Below are 24,330 nucleotides of genomic sequence, written 5' to 3'. Positions count from 1 at the left end.
ATCTTTCGTTTCTATCTCTTCAGCAGAAGTTATGAAACAATCAAATCATTCACGGTTTTGATGCACGGGATTATTTTGACATTAAAAGACATTTCTTTATTACTTACTTTTCCCGTATATTAGCAGACATTGGATAGTGGATTTTGAATAAGGTCATTTATATAAATTTTTTTGTTGGTTTACTTTTCTGTCTCATTGGCCCAATGGCATATTGCTATACAGTAAGGATTCGAACTCAAGACTAATGTCCTGAGGCCTCAACCAGTTTTGTTTTTTTTTTTTTTGGTCTAAATTAAGCACTCCAAATTCTGTGAGTTTTAAAAAAAGAAGAGAAAATTGTCAGTAATATATAAGGATCTAATTATGGAAGTTTAGATTCTGTTTCGACTGCTACTTTTTGGGAGAAAATTCTTCATTTTTTATGAATATTTATTTTACATACTATTTTTCAATCAACATTTTACTTCACATATATTATATTTTAAGAAGCATCACAATAATTTTCTCCAAAATTTCTTTAGAAATCGCAATCCACACAACCTCTTGTATTCTTCTTGTATTCTTGCAAGAGACTAGAGGCAACCCTCCTCGCGCTCACATGACAGTAAGGTAGGGAGTTTAGGATAGAAAAGAGAAGAAGGGAAAACTTAAGTCACGAGAGAAGAGAAGAGAAGGGATTGTTATGTTGTTTGGGAGTTTTGAAAATTAATAAAATATTTTTGGATATGAAAGTCATTAAATATTTGTTCAAGACATTTTTAAGAACAAAATAGGTATATTAAAAAGTTTTCACAAGTTTCTTCCAACTTTCTCTCCATTTCTCTCTAATTTGGGAGGAAAAATTTTGCGTACTATTCGTCCTCTCAAATCCTTCGATTTCCCTTCTTTTCTTTCATATTAAAAACTAACAAATAAAGGAAAAGTTAACTTTCTCTTCTTTTCTGCCCAAACAAACTTTAAACGGGCAAAACTGAAATTTTCAAAGTAAAAATTTATTCCCCACTAAAAAAAAAAAAAAAAGGGCGTTCCAGACCAGTTAAAAGTTGAGCATGATCTCGCCCCTCCCCAGTAGACAGTCTCGCTAACACATGCGCCCACTCACCCATCCCACTCTCTCTCAATAGACTTTTTCTCTCTGCATTGGGGAAAAAAAAAAAATATCGGACGCCATGAGTAGCTCTTCTCCTTCTTCCCGTAAGGTAAAACCTATTCCTGTACATGCATAAGAACGTTAGTTTTCAAATTTTTGTTTTTGGTTAAAACTGTTGATTATGTTATCTAAATATTTGGGAGATTTTAATTGGGGGTTTTAAAATGAGGCCTAGGGTTTGAGCAAGATCGCATGCAACCGCCTACAGAAGGAGCTGGTGGAGTGGCAGGTGAATCCCCCGGCTGGATTTAAGCACAAAGTTACTGATAATTTACAAAGGTTCTTTCTTTTCTTTTTCCTTTTCCCCCTTGTCCTCAGAACCATTGCTCAGAATTTCGAAATGAATGTATAAATGATGATGGGGTTGGAGTACAGGTGGATAATTGAAGTCAACGGTGCACCGGGAACGCTTTATGCTAATGAGACTTATCAGCTTCAGGTTGATTTCCCCGAGCATTACCCTATGGAAGCCCCTCAGGTTAAATGCAAGTCCCTTTTTTTTTAATGTTTTAATTTTCAAAAAATTTCTGAGGGAAATTTTGTTTCGGGCTTTTATGATGTGGGTTTTGTTGGGCTTTTGATTTTATAAGAAATTATGGGATTTTGCTGCTTTTAATAGCTTTTGCGTGGTGGTTCAGTTTTTAAGTAGCATTCTCATATTTGTCAATATTATTATTTTTGGTTTGGGATTGTTGAGCAGGTTATTTTTCTTTCTCCGGCTCCACTGCACCCTCATATTTATAGCAACGGACATATCTGTTTAGGTTTGTATCGTTACTCCTTTTGCTTACTTTCATTGGCACTTATGTTCAACGTTGATTGTCGTCTTCTGCCCTCTTAGATTCCTTTTCCCTTCTTGGTTAAACGATGATGATGCAGTGAATTGTTTCAGAATAGAAGAGAAAATTGAAGGATACTAATTTCATGAAATGGCTTTGGTTTGTTGTTACATGTATTACTGCTTTTTCATCAAGAAAGAGGGAATATATTTCTAAGCTATAGAGTACATGTTAGTGATTGAAATGAATAAACTTCCCTCTATAGGTTTATCTTATAATGTTAAAATTGGATGGGTTATGAAGCCAAAGATAGATTTTCTGTGGATTTTACGTTCAGAGACATTAGGGTAAAGTTGTTGGCTACTTTGGTTTAAAGAATGTTGGATTTACTTTCCTTGGACCATTGGGAAAGTTATTGGAGTTTCATATATGTGAAGAATGTCATACATTTGATGTTAGCTAGATGTCTTACATTCCTTGGACATTTTGGAAAGTTTTGGTTCTCATTCTAAGTCCCGAGGGTTATATATTTGATGATTTGGGGTAAAAGTTTGATGTTTGTGGTGCTTGCATCTGGAGGCGTTTTGTTTCCCTGGTCTGTGGTTGTAATTAGCTACGGGATGATACATTTGCCTGAAGAATGGTGTACACTTGTGTTTATTCATCGTCTAGCAATGTGCTTATGGTCCTGCCCAGAGTTTCTAAGTTTTGAACAAGATGAGTTGGCATGGATGTTTGTCATGCAAATCTCTCTCAATCATGCTGAACTGCAAATCAATTGAACATTATCTAACTTTGTTATTGATATAGCAGTGGCTTGAAGGCAGTTTAGTGCAGGACTCGTTTTAATTTTATATATATATATATATATATCTTGTTTGCTCTGTTTAGTTATTATCTTTACCCACAGATAAACAGACTGTTAACCATAATTATACCATATTGGGTATAAATGATTACAAAACTCAGATTTCAGAATGGAAGGATGAAAATTTAGGTTCAGATTGGAAGGATAAAAAACTGAGCTTCAGATTGGAAAGATGAATTAGTAATTTTGTAGTTATGCTTCTGCATGTGTTAATATTAGTCTTCTATGCAATTCAATCATGGTACTTCAGAATAAAAAATACTAGTTAAACTCTTGCTGCTTCTCATATCATGGTTGTGACGGTGGCAGACATTTTGTATGACTCCTGGTCCCCAGCAATGACTGTCAGTTCGATTTGCATCAGCATTCTTTCCATGTTATCAAGCTCTACTGTAAAGGTGTGTTTGGTCTGAAGTTTTCTGCTGTGCTTCCTTTATCAATATGCTTGAGCAGTGCTCCTTTTAGTGAAATTTTTTTCTCTCACAAGGTTTTTCCTTTGCAGCAACGCCCAGCGGATAATGATCGCTATGTGAAGAATTGTAGAAATGGCAGATCTCCAAAGGAGACACGATGGTGGTTCCATGATGATAAGGTGTAATGACCCATTGTTACTGATTGCTGTTAAGACCTCTAACACTACCTTATCCATGTTTGGGTCCAAAAAGTTTACGTTTCTTTCCTGGTCGATGGATTAGGAAGGTCGAGGACTTTCTAAAACTTTTAGAAAAGGAACCCTGTATTGGAATGCCCTAGTTGGTTTCCGGGCTATGTTAAGTCTAAGCAAATATATAAAAGCTGCTGTAAGGTGGCGATCTTTGGTGTATGCTGTATAGCTGTATTAATATTATTAATTGGCTGTGTGAATCGGAACCCAGCTGCTGTTGTTACGTTGCCTTGGGAGCTAGGAACGTCAAGTCTGAAGATGTGCTCGCCCTCGCCCTTCTCTACGCCTTTCAAATAGTGTGTTACAAATATCACACCTTTAAAAAAAAAAAAAAAAAACCCAAACGGCATCTTGACATGGCTGATTTATGTTTGGTGTTGAGCGATGGTGCTTGCAGAAATCATCTAGAGCCGAAGGCATGTGCTTCCGTGGAGTACATTCAGATGATGTCTTGTGTGGATTTGGCTTGTTACAAGGTGATGGCACACCTTGATACGCTCTATCTTGATTGAAATTGAAGAGTTTCCTCGGCAAGCTTAGCTTCATTGCACAGACTAGAGAGCTGTGTCTCTGCAAACTAATAGCGCAACTAACACAGCCGCAGTAAGAGTGTCATAATGCAGAAGAGGAGTAGGGAGCGTCAAACTTGGTCAAGGTTGGATGTCCTATTTCTCAGTAATTATCTCGAGAGGATAAAAATTGAAAGTTAAACAATACTGAAATCAGTACTGCTGTTCCTGCAGTTCTCGGATGTAATCTTCAGCTAAATGGATACAAAAAAAAGGGAAAAAACTGAAGCATGAATGAATGATCAAGAGAATATTTTCGTGAGGTATGATGGTCTGGAGGATCTTTGATTCCCCAGCCAATGTTGCATATGCACTCCGATGGCATCCAGGTACATCCCACTCTTCCCATGAAACCCTACCACCTTTCCTTCTGTGGTTGTTGAGCTGAAATAGTTTCCCAACTCCTCGCCAAACGGACCACACATCCTCCTACTCGTGTGAAATGTTAAAGATTTGATGACCTGTGTCCTCTGGTCTTTGTTGACAGGACCATAGTATCCACTTACTCGAGTTAATACCTCATGAGGATACTCTAGTTTTACCTGTAGTAGATGAACAGAACGATGTTGGAAACCATAATAGTAAGGCGAGGCAGTGGGTAGAAAAGATAAAAATGCATGTGTGTGTTTGCAAAGTAAGCAATCAGCTCAGCCTCAGTGGGCAAAATTAGCTTACTACTGAACGTAATGTTTTTACCCTGGTTGCTGTTACTCCACCATTACCACCATGTCTCACTGACCACACAGATTGTCCGTTTCTATCATACTCAATTTCCATGCTGCAGATGGCCTCTCTCACAGTCAAAATAATCTGTTTAATCCCTGTGAATACTCCATCGTCCCATGGTTTCCCACCCACACCGCCCCATGGACCTGGTCCGTAAGGAGCTGGATCTTTCACTACTCGCTGGACAGCCTGAGAAGAAAGAGTAACAAAATTTGAAGGACCAAGCCGGAGTGTTGTCACCTGAAAAAAAAAAAACAAAAAACAAAAAAAGAGAGTACCTCCTGCATTAGTCCGTGCCTTCCTAATTTGAAGGACCATTGTGGAGTGTTGTCAGCTTCATTGATAGACGGCCCTCTCTGAGCAATGGAGCCGGATGGAGAACTTGATACTGGAGTGGCTTTGCCTTCTAATACATGAACACCAATTGCATCAAGAAACAATCCCTTCCGTCCATGAATTCCCACAATCACTCCCCCTCTTAGTTTGGTCGAAAATGATTGTCCTTGTTCATCTCCAAAGGGACCGTGTTTCCAGTTTGTAGTATGGAAAGTCAGAGATTTGATAATATTAGGCCCCATACCCATTGCAGGGCCATAGTGGCCTGTTATGTGAGTCAAGATTTCAGATGGATAGTTGAAGACTATCTGCCAAATGTTGAAAAATTTCAGTGCTCAAATGATACAGAGCTACAACAAAACCAGTATAAACCAGCGTGCCTCTGACATGGCAACTAAGCAGTATTTCATTTTACCTTGTCAGATTTATATCCACCACTACCGCCATTTTTGCTTCCCCATTGAGGCTGCCCGTTCAGATCATAACAAACTCTTATGGAAACGATTCCTATGTTTCTAGATAAGTGAATTTCCCGGATTCCGTCATAGACTCCATCATCAAACAGAGTGCCACCGTTACCACCCCAGGGTCCATATGTCATGACTCCTTGTACATTTTCTGAGGGTACTCTCGAAATCTTGGACGGAACCACATCGACATCCTGGAATATGGTTGCATAAAGAATCATATTCAGCAGCATCGTACAAAGGAATAGTGCAAAACTAAGTTGTAAAGCGGTCTATGTACCTTGTTTTGGGATTCCACCCGGCTGAACTCGCTTGAGTTTGAAGTTTGCCTCGACCAATTTTCTGGAGTAGAATTACTACGATACTGCCCCTTCTGCCTCACTGCAAGAATCAGGTCATAGCTATTCCCGAGATTACCTTGTAGCATTGAGTACTCGTATGTTTCCGCCCCCTGGACAACATAGTTTTGCGAATGCATTATGGAATTTGATGGAATCAGGTTGGTGAGAGGCTCCAAATGAACTCCTATAGCATCTAGAAACCAGCCACAGTTTCCATGGAACCCTACAATTTTGCCTTGTGTCATTGGAAATGTGAAGTACGTCCCCTGTTCGATACCATAAGGTCCGTATGATCTTTTGTTGCTTTCAAATGTAAGAGATCGAATAAAGATAGGCCCCCATTCTTGCAAGCTACCATAAAATCCATGAATGGACGTTAGAAACTCGTTCGGATAATCTAGCCTGACCTGCAAATCATGCAAACAGTGACATACAAGCAAACTTTGGCAATCAGCATATGATCAGATAACATGAGGTTAGTCATTAAGAAACTGATACGGAAGAAGCCAACCGCTCAACCATATTTTGAGAAACTCACCTTGTCAATTTTAGCGCCTCCATTGCCGCCATGCTTTTCTGACCACATTGAGGTGCCATTCCTATCATATTCAATCTGAATGCAGTCAATGCCTGCACCATGAGCTATCACCAATTGCCTTACAGTGGAGTATACTCCATCGTCCCAGTGATATCCATCTTGACCTCCCCATGGACCTACAGAAATGGAATGTTTTCCGTATTCCTGAAAACGATAATTCATTACTAATGCGATAAACAACATTAGAGAAAAGTTCATTTGATAGCCATTATTATTATTATTGTAACAAAATTTAGTCTTACCATCATTAAGTGCAGAGGGCCAGCGGTAGACTGTCAGAGCTTGAATGCTTGTGGAATGACGGTGAAGAACTGAAGATGCATCTAAATATATGGAGCCGATGACAGAGGAGTTTGTAGTGATGATTGTGAAAAGTTTCAGGTGCTTGACTAGGAATTCGGTGATCCCCTTTAGGAGGGAAACAGTACAAAAGTAAAGAATTTGATTCCCAAACATGACAAAGCCTTGATAAATACCGTATTCCCGCTGTAAAAGCGACATTGGTGAGGGGACGCCTGTATTCTATAATAAAGCCAAAAATCTAAATGCTCCACTTTCGTTGTAAGCATAAACGTCTTGATCATCCGAACCTCCATTTTCATGGCTGCAACACAGCTATACCGCAGAAGACTTGATTCTTATTTTTTTTTCCAGACCACATATCCAGAATAGATTCTGTAAAGTTTGTCTTGGTACATTTTCACTTGAAGCTGATTTATGAGGCTTCTTTTGTTGCTATAAGCTGTCGGGAAAGTATATTCTCTTATCTGATGTGAAGTGGTGCTCTGAGTTCTTGTCTTATTCCTCAATAAGGAACAAAAAATGGGCTAAGGGTAGGGTGGGGTGGGGAGGACAAATTTTCCACCCGTGGATAAGTTCGATTTCAAATTTCCAGAATAACTTTGCTTCTGGTAAAGCTCTTCAATTGAATAACACGCAATGTTTATCCTCCAGTTAGATTGTAAAACGTCAGTACTACTTTTGAAGGGTCATTGTGAGCTATGCGTACGTTGAATGACCCATATTCTGATCATTTTTTCATTTGATGAAAGGAGAACAAAGTACCTACTGTTTTTAAAAAAAAAAAAAAAATTGCAGGATTATACATTAATTAGGAATGTCATAATCTTGTAATTACAGAACACCTGCAGGCTGCCAACTGTCCAAGTAGAAGAGTGAAAATCATTTTATCATTACAGAACGCGGTATGCAGTTTGACCGCTGTTACACAGTTGCAATATTATGTACATTCTGGAGCGGTATTGTTACACAGCCTGGTATCAAAACTTTAGATTTCAGATGACTCGCTCATTTACAAATGACAATATCCAAAATTATGTGACAACGCTGCTGCAATATCTACAAAAAGAATAGCAACTCAAGAAGTCAATTACCATGGTATCAGATCCTGTTCTTACAGGAGAATTGGCTTCCTTACCTTCAGCTACACTTCAGCCCTTCAACTTGTGCCTCTGTGATTTCCTTGAGAAAGTATAATGCTATCAACAGAACAATTGTTGTGTTCATCCCCAAACTACCAATAATCATTGCAAGAACAGTGCCCATCTCTAAAATGGTGCAAGCACTTCGAGTCACACAGATATATTTCACGCCTATAGGTATTTGAAATAAATTTGGCAGTCTCATGGCAGCCTTTGCACATTCTCATGTTCTTCACAACTCGCATACACATGGATGCACTTGAAGATTTAGAGAGGGCAAAAGCAAATGCAAGTTTTTCACTATGAACCCCACTTAATGCTTCACTCTCCTCTTCCTCAACCGGAAGCCCATTTGACAAATCGGACCTCTTGCTCTTTGGAGCCATGCGCTTTATCCAAGAGTGCATCACCCAATTAATCTGCTGACATTGAGAGCCACCAACAAAGGACTGCACTGTGTTTTCGTCTTCAATCCAGCTCCAACCAAGACATTCCTTAGCATCTTTCATTTTTCTAGGCTCTTTTGCTTTAAAAGAATCCTCAGGAATCCCAGATAATGCATACAATTGTAAGACCAACTGATAGATCAAAGCATTTTCTGGTTCGAGCTCCAGTAACCGTTCCCCAGCATAGACAGCCAATTCAATATTTCCATGAACACGACTAGCAGTTAGTAAGGCAGCCCAGATAGAAGAATTGGGCTCAATTGTCATGTTGTTAATGAAATCAACTGCATCTTCCAGCATACCAGAGCGTCCAAATAAATTTACCATTGCTGCACAATGGTCTAAACATGGTAATATATGATGCTCTTCTATCATTCTAGAGAAAATACAGTTTCCCTCACCAACCATTCTAGCTAAACCATATGCCGAAATCATACTCACAAAAGTACCTCTATTTGGTTTAAGTTCAGTATGACTCATGTCGTTAAACAGCTCAATTGCATCAACTGCGCGACCATGTATAACGTAACCAGCAATCAGTGTGTTCCAGGTGATTATATCTTTTGCCAACAAACTGTTGAATATGGTTCTGGAATACTTTATATTACCTGACTTGGCAAAAGTATCGATAAGAGAATTTGCAACTGACAATTCACAATCCAAATTTCTGCGCAACACACAACAGTGCAATTCCTTCACCTTTTTTGCTGCAATCAAATTGGCACAAGCAGGTAAAATGCTCAAAATGGTAAATGAATTTGGTTTTACACATAAAGATTGCATTTGTCGGAAAATCCCCAATGCTTTATCTTTGTTTCCGGTTAGCAAGTAGCCTGCTATAAGAGCATTCCAAGATGCTGTGTCCTGCTTGATATGTCCATCCTTCTCCATTCTTTGGAAAAGATCCATGGCCTGATCGTCATCTCCATTTTGCATGTAACCGGAAATCAACGTGTTCCATGTGATTACAGTTGGCTTCACATCTGACTCCCGCATTTTCCTAAAACGGTCGTGGGCTTTCCCACAATATCCAGCTTGGCAATATCCTCCGATCATTGAGTTCCAAGTGTACATATCTCTTGCTGACATCATGTCAAAGACTTGCCTAGCAGCCTCAACTTTAGCACATTTAGAGTACATATCAACTAGTGAATTTCCCACCAATAGATTTTCACCAAATCCAGCCTTCAACGCCCATGCATGCAATTCTCTCCCCTTCTTTAAATCTTTTAGAGAGGCGTACATAGAGAGCAAACTGATAAGTGTGACGTCATTTGGCTGAACCCTGGCCAAAAGCATTTTCTCAAAACATTCCAAAGCCTCAGTCTTTCGATTAAACTGAGCAAACCCAGAAATCAGACAAGTCCAAGTAAAAACATCTGGCAGTATCCCGCAACTTTGCATCTCTATCATCATTTCCATCACCACATCATATTTCCCCAACTGGCTATAGCTTGATATGAGTATATTCCAAGTCACCAAACTTGGCTCAAACCCTTCTTCACGCATTAACTCGAAGAATCTCCGAGCCTTCTCAAGCTCACCCTTTTGGCAGTACCCTGTTATGATTGAATTCCAAGAGACTGTATCCTTCAGCACCATACTATCAAAAAACCTTTTCGCCAAATCTGAAAACCCGCACTTTGCATAGACGGCCAAAATTGCATTATTCACGCGTAATTGAAAATTCATCCCACATTTTATCACAACGCCATGAATCAACCTCCCTGTTTCAACATCCCCACTATTCCCACATGCCTGTAAGATCTTTGGAAACAAAAATTCATCTGGAACAATACCATCTTCCATCATCATCAAGTAAAACAGCTCAACCACCTCATCCCATTTTCTCTCCCTCGTACACGCACCAATCATTGCCGACCACGCGTACAAATTCCTCTCAGACATTTCATCGAACATCTTGTATGCATCCTCAAGAGATCCACATTTCGCATACATGCCTACAATCTTGGTTTCAGTAAAAGGATCCAAGTCTTTCAGTAGATGTTTCATACGGGTATGAAGTTTACGGCCCAAATGAATTGACTGAGAATCAACGCAAGACTGGATTAGGTACGAGAAGGTTTTGGCACTTACCATGGACCCACACTGCGCTATAGAGTCCAGAGATGCTATGGCTTCAGTTAGGCGTCCATTTCTGCAGAGGTAGGTCAAGTGGGCATCCACAATAGTAAGGTGGGCGTTTCTGGGGATATATTTGAAAGGGAGCCTGGATTTTACAGGATTTTGTGAAATTTCAGGAAATTTGGGGGTTACAGTTTTGCATGGAAGGATTGTACCCTCCATTGGAGAGTGGTTTCTTGGTAAAGTCTGCTGTGCTTTGCAAGATGATTCAGAGCTGCAGAAGCTGGACAGCCACACAAAATGGAGAAGATTGTCTACAGTCGGTCGCGCAACGGGAGCTGCTTTGTCCAATAACAGAACGACACGTGCCGTCAACTGGGATCGATGGCCTGTACTGTTGGGCTTAGTGTCCAACGCTTCTGGAGAAAACCAATAAGAACTACGAAGAGGTCAATGGACTCCCGAACCTTTTGGGCCCAAAAGCGGCCCGTTTAAATTAAATTGCTTCGGCTTAACCATTTTTGCGTGGTCGAGCATTTTATTAATAGTAATCTCCGTAAATTATCGGATTGGCTCAAACGGAGCCAGGGTTATTCATTTGGGATTGAACTAAACTTTGTTCCAATATATATATATTTTTTTAAATGAGTGAAATGTCTCGAACTTGAACCTCTCACTAACACACTTTATAGCGCGCTCTGTATGTCTCCGTATCATCTAACCCAATATTCCATTTTAAGTGTTATTGCCAATTCACCACCACTCAGTTGCTTCCTCATGTTAGAAGAACTAAATCATACACACTGACAGATTACAAATTAAATCAGAACTTTTGTCAAAACAGTGGAAAATGTTGAAACATAAAATTGGTAGTCCCTTGTGCAAACCGAACGTCACTTGGAGCTTCACATACATTTTTTGAACAAAGAAGATAACAGGGAGTTATTTAGATTATTACGTTGAAACTAGATTTTGTGACCATCAACAATCAATCACATTTATAAGTGTGTTTGGATAGCAAATTTTTTCAAATAATAATAATATTTCGCTTGCATCATAAATATATTTCATAATCAAACTTTTCATATATATATTTTTTTGAAGTCGCCTTTTGATACTTTCAATCATATTTTTATCTCACATACATCATATCATAAAACGTAATTATTTTAAATAATATTCTATTCAAACACATTAACGCGTCCTCTTTGCTTTGCTGTTGGATTCAGAGTTTGAATTCGGAATCAATAACATATTTATTACTTGAATTGTTAGGTTGAACCAAGATCTTTGGGCTCAAAGCGTCCGTCACTAGTGAATCCAGCACCATCGATGAAGGAAAATTGCGGCCAGTTTCGTTGTGCGTATTGAGGCAATCGAGAGAGTAAAGTAGGCATTAGAACTTGTGAATAAACTGACGTAGACGAAACGAAATGGCGAGAGGGACAAACGGCGGATGTACGGTGCCTCTGTTTAGTTTCTCCAAATGGCAAAGGGAAGAGTGTAAAGTCAAATCAAGACTTAATTATATATAGAGAGGACGACATTGAGATGAACGATACTGCCCTGTGCGGTTTCTATTCCACGTCGATAAAATTGGAGGTTGGGGTTAGATTTATAAGTCTCTCACGGGACTCCCAAAGTTACTGGCTTTTGGAGTTACTGTGGGGAGTTAGGTTTATTTGTCGAAACTCTTACTTTCAGTAAGAAAATGTTAGAAAGAAAGTCATTCTCAGGGGTTTGGGGGGTCTTTATCTTCTAGCAGCAGGGCACCCTGTGGGGTTTCTATCCCACATCGGTAAAATTGGGGGTTGGGGTTAGATTTATAAGTCAGGGTCTTTATGTTCTAGCAGCAGGGCACCCTGTGGGGTTTCTATCCCACATCGGTAAAATTGGGGGTTGGGGTTAGATTTATAAGTCCCTCGCAGGACTCCCAAAGTTACCGGCTTTTGGAGTTACTGTGGGGAGTTAGGTTTATTTGTCGAAACTGGTGTGTTTGGACAGTTGAATAATGATTAAAAATTATTTATTTATATCACAAATATATTTTTTAATATATTTTTTTATTTCACATACATTACATCATAAAAAATATTACAGTAATTATTTCAATTAATATTCCAAATAACCTCTTATCCAAACACGCTTGAGCAGGCAACCATGGAACGGAGGTTTACCTAGAAAGAGGTAACGAGGTTTATTAATTGATCGTCAAGTTGATTCAAAAAAAACAAGATCGAGATCCAATTTTTGCTCTAAGACAGCAGTCCAGTGTCCGGTGATTCACACTAATCGAGCATAGGCCCGTTGTCTTAGGATTAGGCCTATTAATTATGTTCCTGAAAACTATCTTCCTTCGCCCAAAAAAAAGCCCAAAAATCTCAAACCTTTTTCTTTTAGCACAAAAATCTAAAAGGTAGCAAAATTCTTTTTCTAATTTCTCTTGCTAGTTTGTGTGCATGGTATCCTAATCCTAGTTTACTTAGTAAGTGAGTGATATTGATCTATATTATTAGAAGTTCAAGCATTACTCTATTATACATAGTAGAGTTATTAGTTAAACGAGCAAAAAATGTTCCACTTCTACATTAGGTATTCTTAAATGCTGCACTCCATGATGCATGCATACCTGTGAGTTACAAGTGACCATCTTATCAATTAAATAAAAATTTCTAGTTGAAACACTAAAATATACAACAATTGCAAATTTTGTCAAAGAAGTAGTTTGTTTCTTTTGTCTGCCTTAATACGCAGTATGGCCTTACTTAAACAAGTAATAATCCAAGTTTTTATCAACAATGCCCAAAGAATGCTTCCAACCAAGATCACATTTCAGGAATGTGATCATTCGTGTAATAACAAATCAGGGTTGTAGACAAGTACAGTAGATTACTGCTTTTGAAAGCATGAGGACGGCAACTTTCCACCTTGCATTGTAAATGCTGCTTTTCGTGATATGAATGTACAGAAAGTTTCTTTTTCCTTCAAAAAAAAAAAAAAAAAGAAGCTTGAGGAGCGGCCCTCAAATTTTGGTTTTTTTTTTTTAAGCTTTCAGTCCACAACATAAATGTCCCACAGGGATAAAAGTTAGCGCGGAGTTCAAAGCAATAACACCATGGTGAATCATAAGGACGGGATTTCTGACTTTCTTCCAATTCAAATCTTCCTCCTCTCATTCTTTACTAGCATTCAAACACTTGAATGGATAATATTTTAAGCTCAAGATTCATAATCCCCAATTAAATATTTGATTTCCAGCCCGTGTTTCTGTTTATGACGAAACAACCCCTGGCATTTAAGCAAGTTTTGCTGCATCATTATCTATGCATACTGCTAATTCAAACCACAATCTTTTTTTTTCAGCCCCTGATCTAAACTCAAAATGATTTTCGAAATTGCTGACGTACTAGTAATTCGTACGGTAATTATGAATAAGGGAAAAATGAGGAAGAAGAATCCAAGTTATGTACTCCTACAGGAGTAATAGAAGTGGTGCTCGCTGTCAATAGTTGGACACTCTGGCTTCTGCAGAGTGGCATTGATACTGGAAGATTACGAGTGTTCTCCTTCTGGACTTCCACACTTTCTTCTTCCACCCTCTCTCTCTTTCAAACTTCCCTCCTTATATGTACGAGTTTTCAGAAGACAAACAAGCAACAAGGATAGACTTCTTGAGAGCAAAGTTACAATGGAAACCGACTCAATTTCCAAAATGGTCATTTTCTTCTTCAGCATTGCTTTGTTAATGGGCGCTCAGCTAATCCAGTGCAGTGTCACTTATGATAAGAGGGCAATTATCATCAATGGGCACAGGAGAATTCTTCTCTCTGGCTCGATACATTATCCAAGAAGTACCCCTGAGGTACTTTCCATACTATTCTTGATTTTTTATTTGTGGATGCTGTGTTAAAGTTTGTCGCTTTCTTGTGATTTTAAATGGACAATGTTAATCTTTGTGAAGTATGATGATATGGGTTGTTTGCAGATGTGGGAAGATCTTGTAATCAAGGCTAAAAATGCTGGCTTGGATGTTATTGATACCTATGTTTTCTGGAATATCCATGAGCCTACCCAGGGAAATGTGAGTCTCCTAGATCTCCTTTTGCACTTTTATTCTTTTGCATTTTTGGACAGGAGTCGAGGACCTTTCTAATGCTTTAACAATTTTTTGCCTTTGAATCTTATTTAGTATAATTTTGAGGGAAGATATGATCTTGTACGCTTTCTAAAGACGGTGCAAAAAGTTGGACTCTATGTTCATTTACGCATTGGACCTTATGTCTGTGCAGAGTGGAACTTTGGGTAATTGATGCGGCCTTTATCTTTCCATTCTATCCTTTTTTTCGAAAACCTTGATTTTGTTGATGCTTCTTGCTTCATTATAATTAACTATTTTTTTTTTTCATGTTAAAGCTTCATTTTAGTGTTTTTTGTCCAATATTTTCTTCTTGAAGCTAATTGAACTTCATGAGCTCCTGACTTTTCTGATGCTCTTAATTCAGAGGATTTCCTGTTTGGTTGAAATATGTTCCTGGAATCAGCTTCAGAACAGATAATGAGCCCTTCAAGGTTTTATCAGCTAAACCATTCTTTATTTTTTATCTCCACTCTATAAAGCTTCATGACAATTTGATGTTTACTAATTTTTTAATTCCACGTAACTGAGAAATTTAATAATATATCGGTGTTTTTCTGCACTTAAATGGGAAGGTGATTCTAATTAGAACCTGTGAATGGAAAATGACAGGAAAGGTATCAACTACTAACTTATGGGTACTCATTGACACTCACTTTGTTTTTCTTGGGGTAAAGGTGGCAATGCAGAAGTTCAGCCAGAAAATTGTTGGGATGATGAAGAGTGAGGGCCTGTTTGAATCTCAGGGCGGTCCCATAATCCTATCTCAGGTAAATATCATGTAGGTCATGTGACATGATGTCCGAATGTTCTATTCATGTGTGGAGTCTGTACTTGGCAAATGCAAAAGCTGGAGAAGAAAACGGTCAGATATCATTTACAGCATTCAGGCTCATAGCATTGCTTTTCTACTTTGACTCTCATTTGTATAGATTGAGAACGAGTATGGAACAACAGAAAAAAGACTTGGAGCAGCTGGTTCGGCATACTTAAAGTGGGCTGCAGGAATGGCGATTGGATTAGATACTGGGGTTCCATGGGTCATGTGCAAACAAGATGATGCACCTGATCCAATTGTAAGTACTGCTTCAAGTGCACAGATGCTATAGGCCACCGTTTCTTCCTTTTTAACTCACTTTGATCCATGCACAGATAAATGCATGCAATGGTTTTTATTGCGACACATTTTTGCCCAATAAACCATATAAGCCCACAATGTGGACTGAGGCTTGGAGTGGCTGGTAATTGTTACTTAAGGAATCAGATCCATTGTAATTTGTTCATGATAAAAAGTATGTCCTGTTGTTCAGTTCATTGATTTGTGGTTTCTTCTTTTTCTCTAATTGAGAAAGGTTCACGCAATTTGGTGGGACAATAAGTCACCGCCCAGTCCAGGATCTGGCATTTGCAGTTGTTCGTTTCATACAAAGGGGTGGCTCATTTGTTAACTATTACATGGTAAGCGATTTTATCATGGATAAACTTGAATATATTTCGAATCTTACAAAGTTTACAGCTTGACTAATAAGCTTATGTAGCGTTTTAAGGTTCTTCTATCAATTCACATTAAGTCATTCACCCTTTTTGTGACAGTTCCATGGAGGGACAAACTATGGGCGCACTGCTGCTGGTCTTTTCGTTACAACCAGTTATGACTATGATGCTCCAATTGATGAATATGGTAAGTGGCAAATCTAATGCAATATTGTTATATAAGAAATTCAAACTTACGCAGGATGCATATTTTTAACAAGAAATACTTGACCCAGCAAAAATGTCAAGGACGATGAATGATTAGCAGTAATTTTGTATCTTTTTTTCATATCTCAATTACTTTTGAAGATATTATCTATGGTATTTGTCTTTTTAGTTGAACCTTTAAGCAACTCTTCAGGTCTGCTAAGGCAACCCAAGTATGGCCACTTGAAGGAGCTTCATACGGCTATTAAAATGTGTGAACCAGCTCTGGTTTCTTCAGATCCTGCTATTACTACTTTGGGAAGCTCTCAAGAGGTCATCCCTTATATGTACCTTTTATTTCTCATTTAAATAATAATATGCAAAATATGTTAACTTAGATCTTATTATTGTTTTTCTCTAACTTGTTCTTTCAGGCCCATGTATACTCTTCTGCCAAGGGTGGCTGTGCTGCCTTTCTCTCAAACTATGACAGCAATTCTGCTGCGAGGGTGACATTCAACAATATGCACTACAATCTTCCTCCTTGGTCCATCAGCATCCTTCCTGACTGCAAAAACGTTATCTTTAACACTGCAAAAGTGAGTGGAGTTTACTTTAAAATCAGCCTAAAGCAATCATCAAATTAACATATGTACCAAAATGTGTTTGGTTTAAAGTTCTGTCCATCTAAACCCACCAGAGAAGACATAATCAAACTAATTACTTTCTGACTCCCCTTTTTGAGCTGGCTGAATGGTGCTTTAGTTTTACTAAAATAGATCAATTTATGGCCATGAAGGTTGCAACTCAAACTTCACATATACAAATGTCACCAACGAACACTCAACCACACTCCTGGGAGACCTATGGTGAAGACATATCTTCTCTGGAAGACGGTTCAACTTTGACAGCTGTTGGACTTCTGGAGCAGCTGAATATCACAAGAGATAACACTGATTATTTGTGGTACATGACCAGGTAAATATAATCTTGATCACCTTTAAAACTACCTCCCCAAACTTTAATTCTCCATCTCATATGCTGCTTCGTGATTTCAACTATTAAGCAAAACTTCGGGAAGTACTCCTTGTATGGAATTACAATTTCATTGATATGAAAAGAGGATGGTAAAAACATGATAGTTGCTAATGCATGTTCATCATTAAGTACAAGTGTAGTCTTTCAAGACATTTTTGAGGTTTTCAAGTCATTATGAATGGTAATCTTTTGGATCCCCATCTCCAATGGGTCCAACTTAATAATACTTTTCTTCTTGCAATCCAGCATTGACATCAGTCCATCAGAGTCATTTTTTCGGGGAGGACAAAACCCAACTCTCTTTGTGCAGTCAAGAGGTCATGCAGTACATGTCTTTATAAATGGAAAGCTATCAGGTAATATGTCCAGGTTACTCTTAACCAGGACTCATGTTCTTTAACAGTAGATCTTAGCTGAAACCTTCTGCACTTCACTCCATTATACAGGATCAGCTTACGGTACACATCAGAGTATTAGTGTTAGATTCAATGGACCTGTAAACCTTCTAGCTGGAACGAATAGGATTGCCCTGCTGAGTATAGCTGTCGGACTACCAGTAAGTAGTTTCTCAATCAGTTTGCTTCAAATTGTAACTTGGTCTAAGACTTATCAAGAAGTCATGATTGACTAATTGAGCTCCATGGTCCTGGTGTTCTTCAAAACCAAAGGAAAGTCAATAGAACTCAACTTCTCTGCTTCATAAACAAGTAGACTTATCTATGATAAATAATGATGGCATTGTTGCATTACTTTGAAGAACAACGGCATACATTTTGAGAATTGGAACATAGGAATTCTGGGGCCAGTGGTGCTGCATGGTCTTGACCAAGGTCACAAAGAATTATCGTGGCAAAAATGGACCTACAAGGTAATTGCGACAGAGTAGGTCGTTTTTGTATATTCTTGTCAATGTGTCCTAAAATCCCTTTTTCTTACATAGGTTGGCTTGAAAGGAGAGTTAATGAATTTAGTCTCTCCAAATGGGGTCTCCTCTGTTGAATGGATACCTGGGTCATTGGTGGTCAATGGTCAGCAGCCTCTAAAATGGTACAAGGTAAAATATTAATAAATCACAGACTATGAAATGTTCAATAGGTGCTGACTGGAGGAACTTGAAGCTCATCTGACACTTGCAGGCTTACTTTGATGCTCCAATGGGGAATGAGCCCTTGGCCTTGGACATGAAAAGCATGGGTAAGGGTCAAGTATGGATCAATGGGCAAAGTATTGGAAGATATTGGATAACTAATGCAAATGGTAACTGTGGCACTTGCCAATATTCTGGAACATTCCGAGTTTCAAAATGTCAACTGGGCTGCGGTCAACCAACACAGCATTGGTAATATTCTGTCATTCCTATCATTTTATCTTTAGGTACTCCTTGAAAATAAGGTTAGTTTAACTTAAGAATAGGATGTAGTAAATGTTTCTCTTCACCTTTGAACTTGTCTATCAGGTACCATGTGCCCAGGTCCTGGTTGAAGCCATCCCAGAATTTGCTGGTGCTTTTTGAAGAAATAGGTGGAGATGCATCAAAAATATCTCTAGTGAAGAGAGCAACTACAAGTGTTTGTGCTAGTGCGCAAGAGCACCGCCCCACCATAGTAAATTGGCATATTGACAGCAATGGAGAGAGTGAAATGCTTCGCCAGGCCAAAATTCACCTGGAGTGTGCAGCAGGACAGACTATTTCAGGCATCAAGTTTGCAAGTTTCGGGACTCCTTCAGGAACATGTGGTGCCTATCAGCTAGGAACTTGCCATGCAAAAAATTCGCATGCAGTTATAGAAAAGGCACTTATACAAGACTCCTCTTTTTCACTATATGTTAACATATTCTCACATACTTCAAACCAAATTTGCCAGCGAGATATTTATACTGATGAAGTTGCAATCTTGCAGATGTGCCTTGGGCAAGAAAATTGCAGGGCCACGGTCTCTGACAATTTCTTTGGGTCTGATCCGTGCCCAAATCAGTTGAAGAGATTATCTGTTGAAGCAATTTGTTCAACCTCAGTTTCCAAATTTTCAGATTCCATTATGGGGTGAGTGGTGGTAGATTGTAAAGAATATGGATAGCAGTATAATGAAGATTATTCACGTAGAAGAGGAACGAAGGGAGGAAAGAAGCAGTGCTGCTGAAGGTGGATAAGGAAGAGTTTTGACTTTCCGGATTGACAAATTGATGGACAGTCTTGAACCATGGCCTTCAGTTGCTCCGAAGTTCACTGTATCCCAATTGTCCATAGTTTTGGAGAGTTCATTAATTTTGGAGGGTAGGCAGGAACGAGCGATAACTTGTTCAAATAAGCCATCAATTCCAAGTGTAATTATTCTCCAGCAGTTTTGAGCCTAGTTGATAGTCGTTTAAGATCTCCTTCCTCAAATTTAAGTCATCTGAAAATTTTCAGTGTTGCAACTTACAACAATATTCCGAGCCTCAAGAAAATGAAGTAATCCAGAAAATGTCGTATACTGATTTTAGTAGCTGATCTGTCTAATTCATCGGGAAACGGCTAAGAGGACCCTTTGTGCCGATAGTTGGCACTTTTTTGTTGTGCAAGGCTGTTATGAGCTTTAATTCTCTTCATTATCTTATGGCCAAGACCAAGGATGATCCCCTTTCCCTCTTCATTTGAGGCGTTTGGTTTGATTATAATTGAGGCCTTCAAAGGTGAGCTCCATTCATCGTCTGCCCACGGCCATTCCCAGCCAACTATTTACATTTTGTAGCTCGGGGGTTCCAGAATCCAGAGTGAAGGGTGCAAATTACTTGGTAGGGCAATTTTTCTCTAGACTATGTCGGAGAACTATGCATAAGAGTTACCAGTTAGAACACAATGACCTCTCGAGGAAGTTCGGATCAGAGGGACAAAAGCTGATGAGAATAAGGATTAAGGAGAGTAGATTACTAGATAAACGAGGAATTTGATTATTTATAGAAAAGTAACATCTAGCAGATACTGGATGAAAACCATGGAAAAGTAAACACACAACCACATCCACTACATCTAGAAATTTATAACATCCTTGCTACGACAATCACTGACGGATAAAGTTCTTTATTAAAAAGTTTGTTTCCATGGTGAATCAAACTGAAACAGAAGCAGTAGTAGCAGCAGCAGCAGGAGTAGCAGTATCAGCAGCAGTAGCATGCTTGGTAATAACTTGCAGAAGTTCATCTTTCTTTGCACCGACAAATTTGTCCACAATGTTTCCATCCCTGAAGAAGATGAACGTCGGCATTGCCTCCACTTCATATTTCTCAGCAACAGTCTGCACATGCAATTAAAAATTCAGCCAAGAAATCCACTAAAGAAAGAGAAAAATCGCTAATCCACTCAGTAAGCTAAGCTGTTTATTTTTTAAAAAAATATTAGTACGATAACACGCAATTAGAAAGAGAAATCCACCTTCAGTTCATCCACATCTACTTTGAGAAAGATGACATGGGGAAGCTTCTTGGCAAACTCTGCTAGAATTGGAGCAATGAAACGGCAAGGTCCACACCATGAAGCTGTAAAATCCACCACAACCTATAAAAAGGTTCAAGTCATGGTACATATTAGAACCTTGAAGTAGTGCCAGAAGATTAATGCATAAAAGATGCAGTAATCGGTAAAACACATGGAAGGTACTCAATATAGCTGATACAACGTAGACCTTTACCAACAGCAAACTGCAGTATCCTGCTAGCTCAAGAAGAATACAGGTTTCAACTTTTCATGCACACAAAACATGTAGAATTTAGAAGAGTAGTCAAGAACCTCAAGTTATCACAATTGCTTCAGGTTAAAATCATTAAAAGCATCCATAAGAACCAGTCTCATTCCCCCCTCGGGCATGAAAAATTATACTCCATAGGTATGACCGATCCCACCTCTGTTAATTTGCTGTTGTCGTATGAGAAGGTATTCTATCTCTCCGGAACAGACGCATTTTTACTAGATATGAAGGTCAGTAAGTGGAGAACCAAATCAGAGCACAAGAAACACAAGACAAAGGAAAAGACACATACTACTAAGCTCAGTTAACAGTAATATTTTGGTTAAATCACTTAGCTTTCAAAATTCATTTCATGCTAACAAACAAACCTGGTCTGAAGCATCATAAGCCAGGATTTCGCAAATGATTGGATTTAAGCCAGGATTTTGCAAAACATTAAACTTAAACCACAACTACAGAAGGAAACAACGCAGAGACATCCCTGCATATAGCATACTATGAGCAAGTAACTCGACCCAAAGCCAAAAAACTACTACATCAACTCCACCACACCCTCTCGCAAAGAAAAAAGAAAAAATCTTTGGGGCAAGCTCACATCTTTACACAACAAAATATGCACCTAGCAAAACTTACCATCTTCAAAAATAAAAAAAAAAAAACCAAACGAAGAAAAACAACAATCGAGAGAAAGAATCAACAACCAAAATTTAAGGAATTAACACCAAAAGAACAAAAAAAAAAAGACGATTAGTACAGAATAGAGTAACAAACGCTTAATCAGTAATATTCCAAAATTCCTATTACAGGTATGCATCCAACCAGAGTAAACCTAATACTATAAAAGCACGAAAAAATTGAGGTACGATTACTGAAGTTCGAGAATCCCATCTCTTAAATTCGACCACAGCATCCAAACTATTAAGGGCGACAATTTCCCAAAAAAAAAAAAAAAAGGCATATAATCAAGAAGCCCCAAAGCTTATAGTAATATAGCATACCAGCTTCTTGGATTCAACGCCCTTGGTGAAATGCTCATTCCATTGATCAACGCTGTGGCAACCGATCACTTGTCCCTCTTCTGCTGCCATTGTTTACTCCACTCTTGGAATCACAGAAAACCCACAAAAAGATTTCTACTTGGTCTGTTTTGTCTCTTGCTTTCTTGGAACGCTAATGCTTTTTTCCCAACGCCAAACCGGCCTTCTTATAGAGGGGGGGAAAACAGGGACGGTTATGCATTTATTATTGTAGTATTATCGTGCGAGGAAATATTGCGGAAAATCCTATTAAGTATTGCTGTATTTACTACTATAGTATGCTAGAAGGAAAAGAAAATGACAATAATACTTAGTATTGTGTATTGGTGGTAATGCACGTATTGTAAGACTACTGCTGACCTAATTGCTTACTGCAATTTGCAAACTAGTACCTTATGACAGGTGGTGGGATGTCATCCAATTTTCTTTCTTGCAACCTACTTAACGTCACATGTGTAAAGGCCAAAATGGTCTTCGTATCTCTACATAGAATGAATTAATGATGAGTAGGCTGATTGTTTGTGGGATTATACCTCGGATAGGACTTTTCTACAGGCATGCATCAGCAGCGGGATTAAATGTATGTCATATGTATTAAAAAAAAAATTGAGAGTCTAAATTGAGATTTTTTTTAGATATTTTATGCATCCAAATTCGTGTATATACATATTAGTTGTGTTTAAATAGAAGATTATTTGATATAATTATTGTAATATTTTTATTTTTTTTTTGTAATATGATTCGTGTAAAATAATAAATAATAAAATTTTTAAAAAAATATATATTTGTAATGCAAGTAAAATAATATTTTAAATAATTATAATATCCAGACACACCCCCTAATTTATCTATTAGTATAGCAAAGATTTTACACATAATCAATTTATTAATTGCTTGTTTGCAAAGCAATGACTAAGGGATGTTCTCATTGTAAGAAAATATGACGACATGGTGACGTTTGGTCACATTACAGCAAATAAATGAATTTAAATTTCTCTTATGTGACATTTGTTTAATTATAATGATGTATAATACACGATCAATAACGATCATCATGCTTAACCAAAATCGATAGGGAGGGTAAACTTGATTAAATCAGAACAATAAAGTTTGAAGAAGCGACGAGAAAATTCTAGAACCCGAAACTAAGAGGGAAGCAAGTGTAGTCATGCACCCCTAAAAAGAAAACAAAAAAGTGAAAAAAGGAAGAAAGAAAAAGGAGGACACGTGCATCGCCTTGGTTGGTTTGAGTGGAGTGTGTGGTTTGGAGAGCAGCGAGTGTGAAACACAGGCGGTATCCGGAAATTGTCCACATGGAAATTGTCTGGACTGACTCTGGAATCAAGAAGAGCCATCCATTTTTTGTTCGGACGGTCGGCAATGGATGACCTTCCCCATTGCATACTCATGATGATGGCTCATGCGTTGCGTTGCGTACCCAATGATATTGCAAACCCCCGCTGGCAGGTCACAAGGGTGGAACTTAAGTCCCTTCGACGGTAGGCAAGGGTTCAAATTTTACTTACAATAAAAAAAAAATTTAAAAATAATGTCATAACATTCCTTTGATTTAGTTGGGTTGTATACCCTTAGGCTTCCCCTCTACTATAGCCTCCTTAGGCTCCTCCTCCTCCCTATATTAGGATAGAGTAAGTTATACAAATATATCGTTGCTGAAAAAAAAAAATATTGCAAACCCATATATGAACATCCAAGAAGCAAATACTTTTTTTTTTTTTGGTCATTCATCGCTATTTTTATCTATATCATACTCTATCCTAATCTATCTAAGAAAAGGCTCAACTGAACCTATGGGTGACAGGTGAAGACTGAATCACCACCGGATCAAACGGATGCACTACGCACCCGTCTGAATTTTTTAAAAGGGCCACTACGAAAATGTTGGATTATTTTCTTGTAATGCACCGGTTTTGTTCCCCAAATTTTACACTTAATCACAAGGCAATGAAGCTGATGATAACAATATTGATTTTCTTTTTTTTTTTTGACAAGAATATTGATTTTAATTACCATGTTTACATTTTTCAAATCCTCAAATTTTTTTTTTTGGGTTTAAAGGAAACTCTAAAAACTGATTGAGAGGAAGGAAAAAGTAGGAAAAAAATTGGATGACCTCATCAACTGTTTCATTAATATCATCATTGCCAGTTAAATCAGCGACAATTTCTCATCTTTCTGGGACACGGACAGCTTGTCATCTTCGTCACGACTCGCGGGTCTTTG

General features: G+C 38.3%; 4 protein-coding genes across 4 annotated transcripts; 2 read left to right on the top strand and 2 right to left on the bottom strand.

Annotated features, from left to right (window-relative positions):
* The first annotated feature begins 1,049 nt into the window (after window positions 1-1,049).
* On the top strand, window positions 1,050-3,620 carry LOC113712133 (probable ubiquitin-conjugating enzyme E2 16). Its single transcript, XM_027235423.2, has 6 exons — window positions 1,050-1,199; window positions 1,326-1,429; window positions 1,526-1,628; window positions 1,851-1,914; window positions 3,107-3,195; window positions 3,300-3,620. The coding sequence occupies exons 1-6, from the start codon at window positions 1,170-1,172 to the stop codon at window positions 3,393-3,395; spliced, it is 486 nt and encodes a 161-aa protein (XP_027091224.1). The 5' UTR covers window positions 1,050-1,169; the 3' UTR covers window positions 3,396-3,620.
* A 487-nt stretch (window positions 3,621-4,107) lies between these two features.
* On the bottom strand, window positions 4,108-10,883 carry LOC113712134 (uncharacterized). Its single transcript, XM_027235424.2, has 7 exons — window positions 8,824-10,883; window positions 6,439-6,662; window positions 5,840-6,307; window positions 5,508-5,753; window positions 5,035-5,400; window positions 4,727-4,945; window positions 4,108-4,572 (listed from the first exon to the last, which is right to left on the bottom strand). The coding sequence occupies exons 1-7, from the start codon at window positions 10,691-10,693 to the stop codon at window positions 4,273-4,275; spliced, it is 3,693 nt and encodes a 1,230-aa protein (XP_027091225.1). The 5' UTR covers window positions 10,694-10,883; the 3' UTR covers window positions 4,108-4,272.
* A 2,877-nt stretch (window positions 10,884-13,760) lies between these two features.
* LOC113710921 (beta-galactosidase 3) lies at window positions 13,761-19,908 on the top strand. The gene is made up of 19 exons (XM_027233996.2): window positions 13,761-14,333; window positions 14,457-14,552; window positions 14,661-14,773; window positions 14,974-15,040; window positions 15,284-15,376; window positions 15,539-15,682; window positions 15,759-15,847; window positions 15,959-16,064; window positions 16,200-16,287; window positions 16,501-16,619; window positions 16,721-16,885; window positions 17,086-17,264; window positions 17,571-17,680; window positions 17,771-17,880; window positions 18,082-18,192; window positions 18,265-18,378; window positions 18,461-18,663; window positions 18,781-19,117; window positions 19,226-19,908. Exons 1-19 carry the CDS (start codon window positions 14,160-14,162, stop codon window positions 19,370-19,372), a joined length of 2,565 nt encoding a protein of 854 aa, XP_027089797.1. The 5' UTR covers window positions 13,761-14,159; the 3' UTR covers window positions 19,373-19,908.
* A 323-nt stretch (window positions 19,909-20,231) lies between these two features.
* LOC113712570 (thioredoxin H-type) lies at window positions 20,232-22,361 on the bottom strand. The gene is made up of 3 exons (XM_027236055.2): window positions 22,048-22,361; window positions 20,737-20,859; window positions 20,232-20,599 (listed from the first exon to the last, which is right to left on the bottom strand). The coding sequence occupies exons 1-3, from the start codon at window positions 22,135-22,137 to the stop codon at window positions 20,414-20,416; spliced, it is 399 nt and encodes a 132-aa protein (XP_027091856.1). The 5' UTR covers window positions 22,138-22,361; the 3' UTR covers window positions 20,232-20,413.
* Window positions 22,362-24,330: the final 1,969 nt, after the last annotated feature.

The sequence above is a fragment of the Coffea arabica genome, chromosome 10e, assembly GCF_036785885.1.
Source record: "Coffea arabica cultivar ET-39 chromosome 10e, Coffea Arabica ET-39 HiFi, whole genome shotgun sequence".
In the NCBI taxonomy this organism is placed as follows: domain Eukaryota; kingdom Viridiplantae; phylum Streptophyta; class Magnoliopsida; order Gentianales; family Rubiaceae; genus Coffea; species Coffea arabica.
The sequence above is the reverse complement of the archived record's forward strand: the minus strand, read 5'-3'. Positions and strand labels throughout refer to the sequence as shown.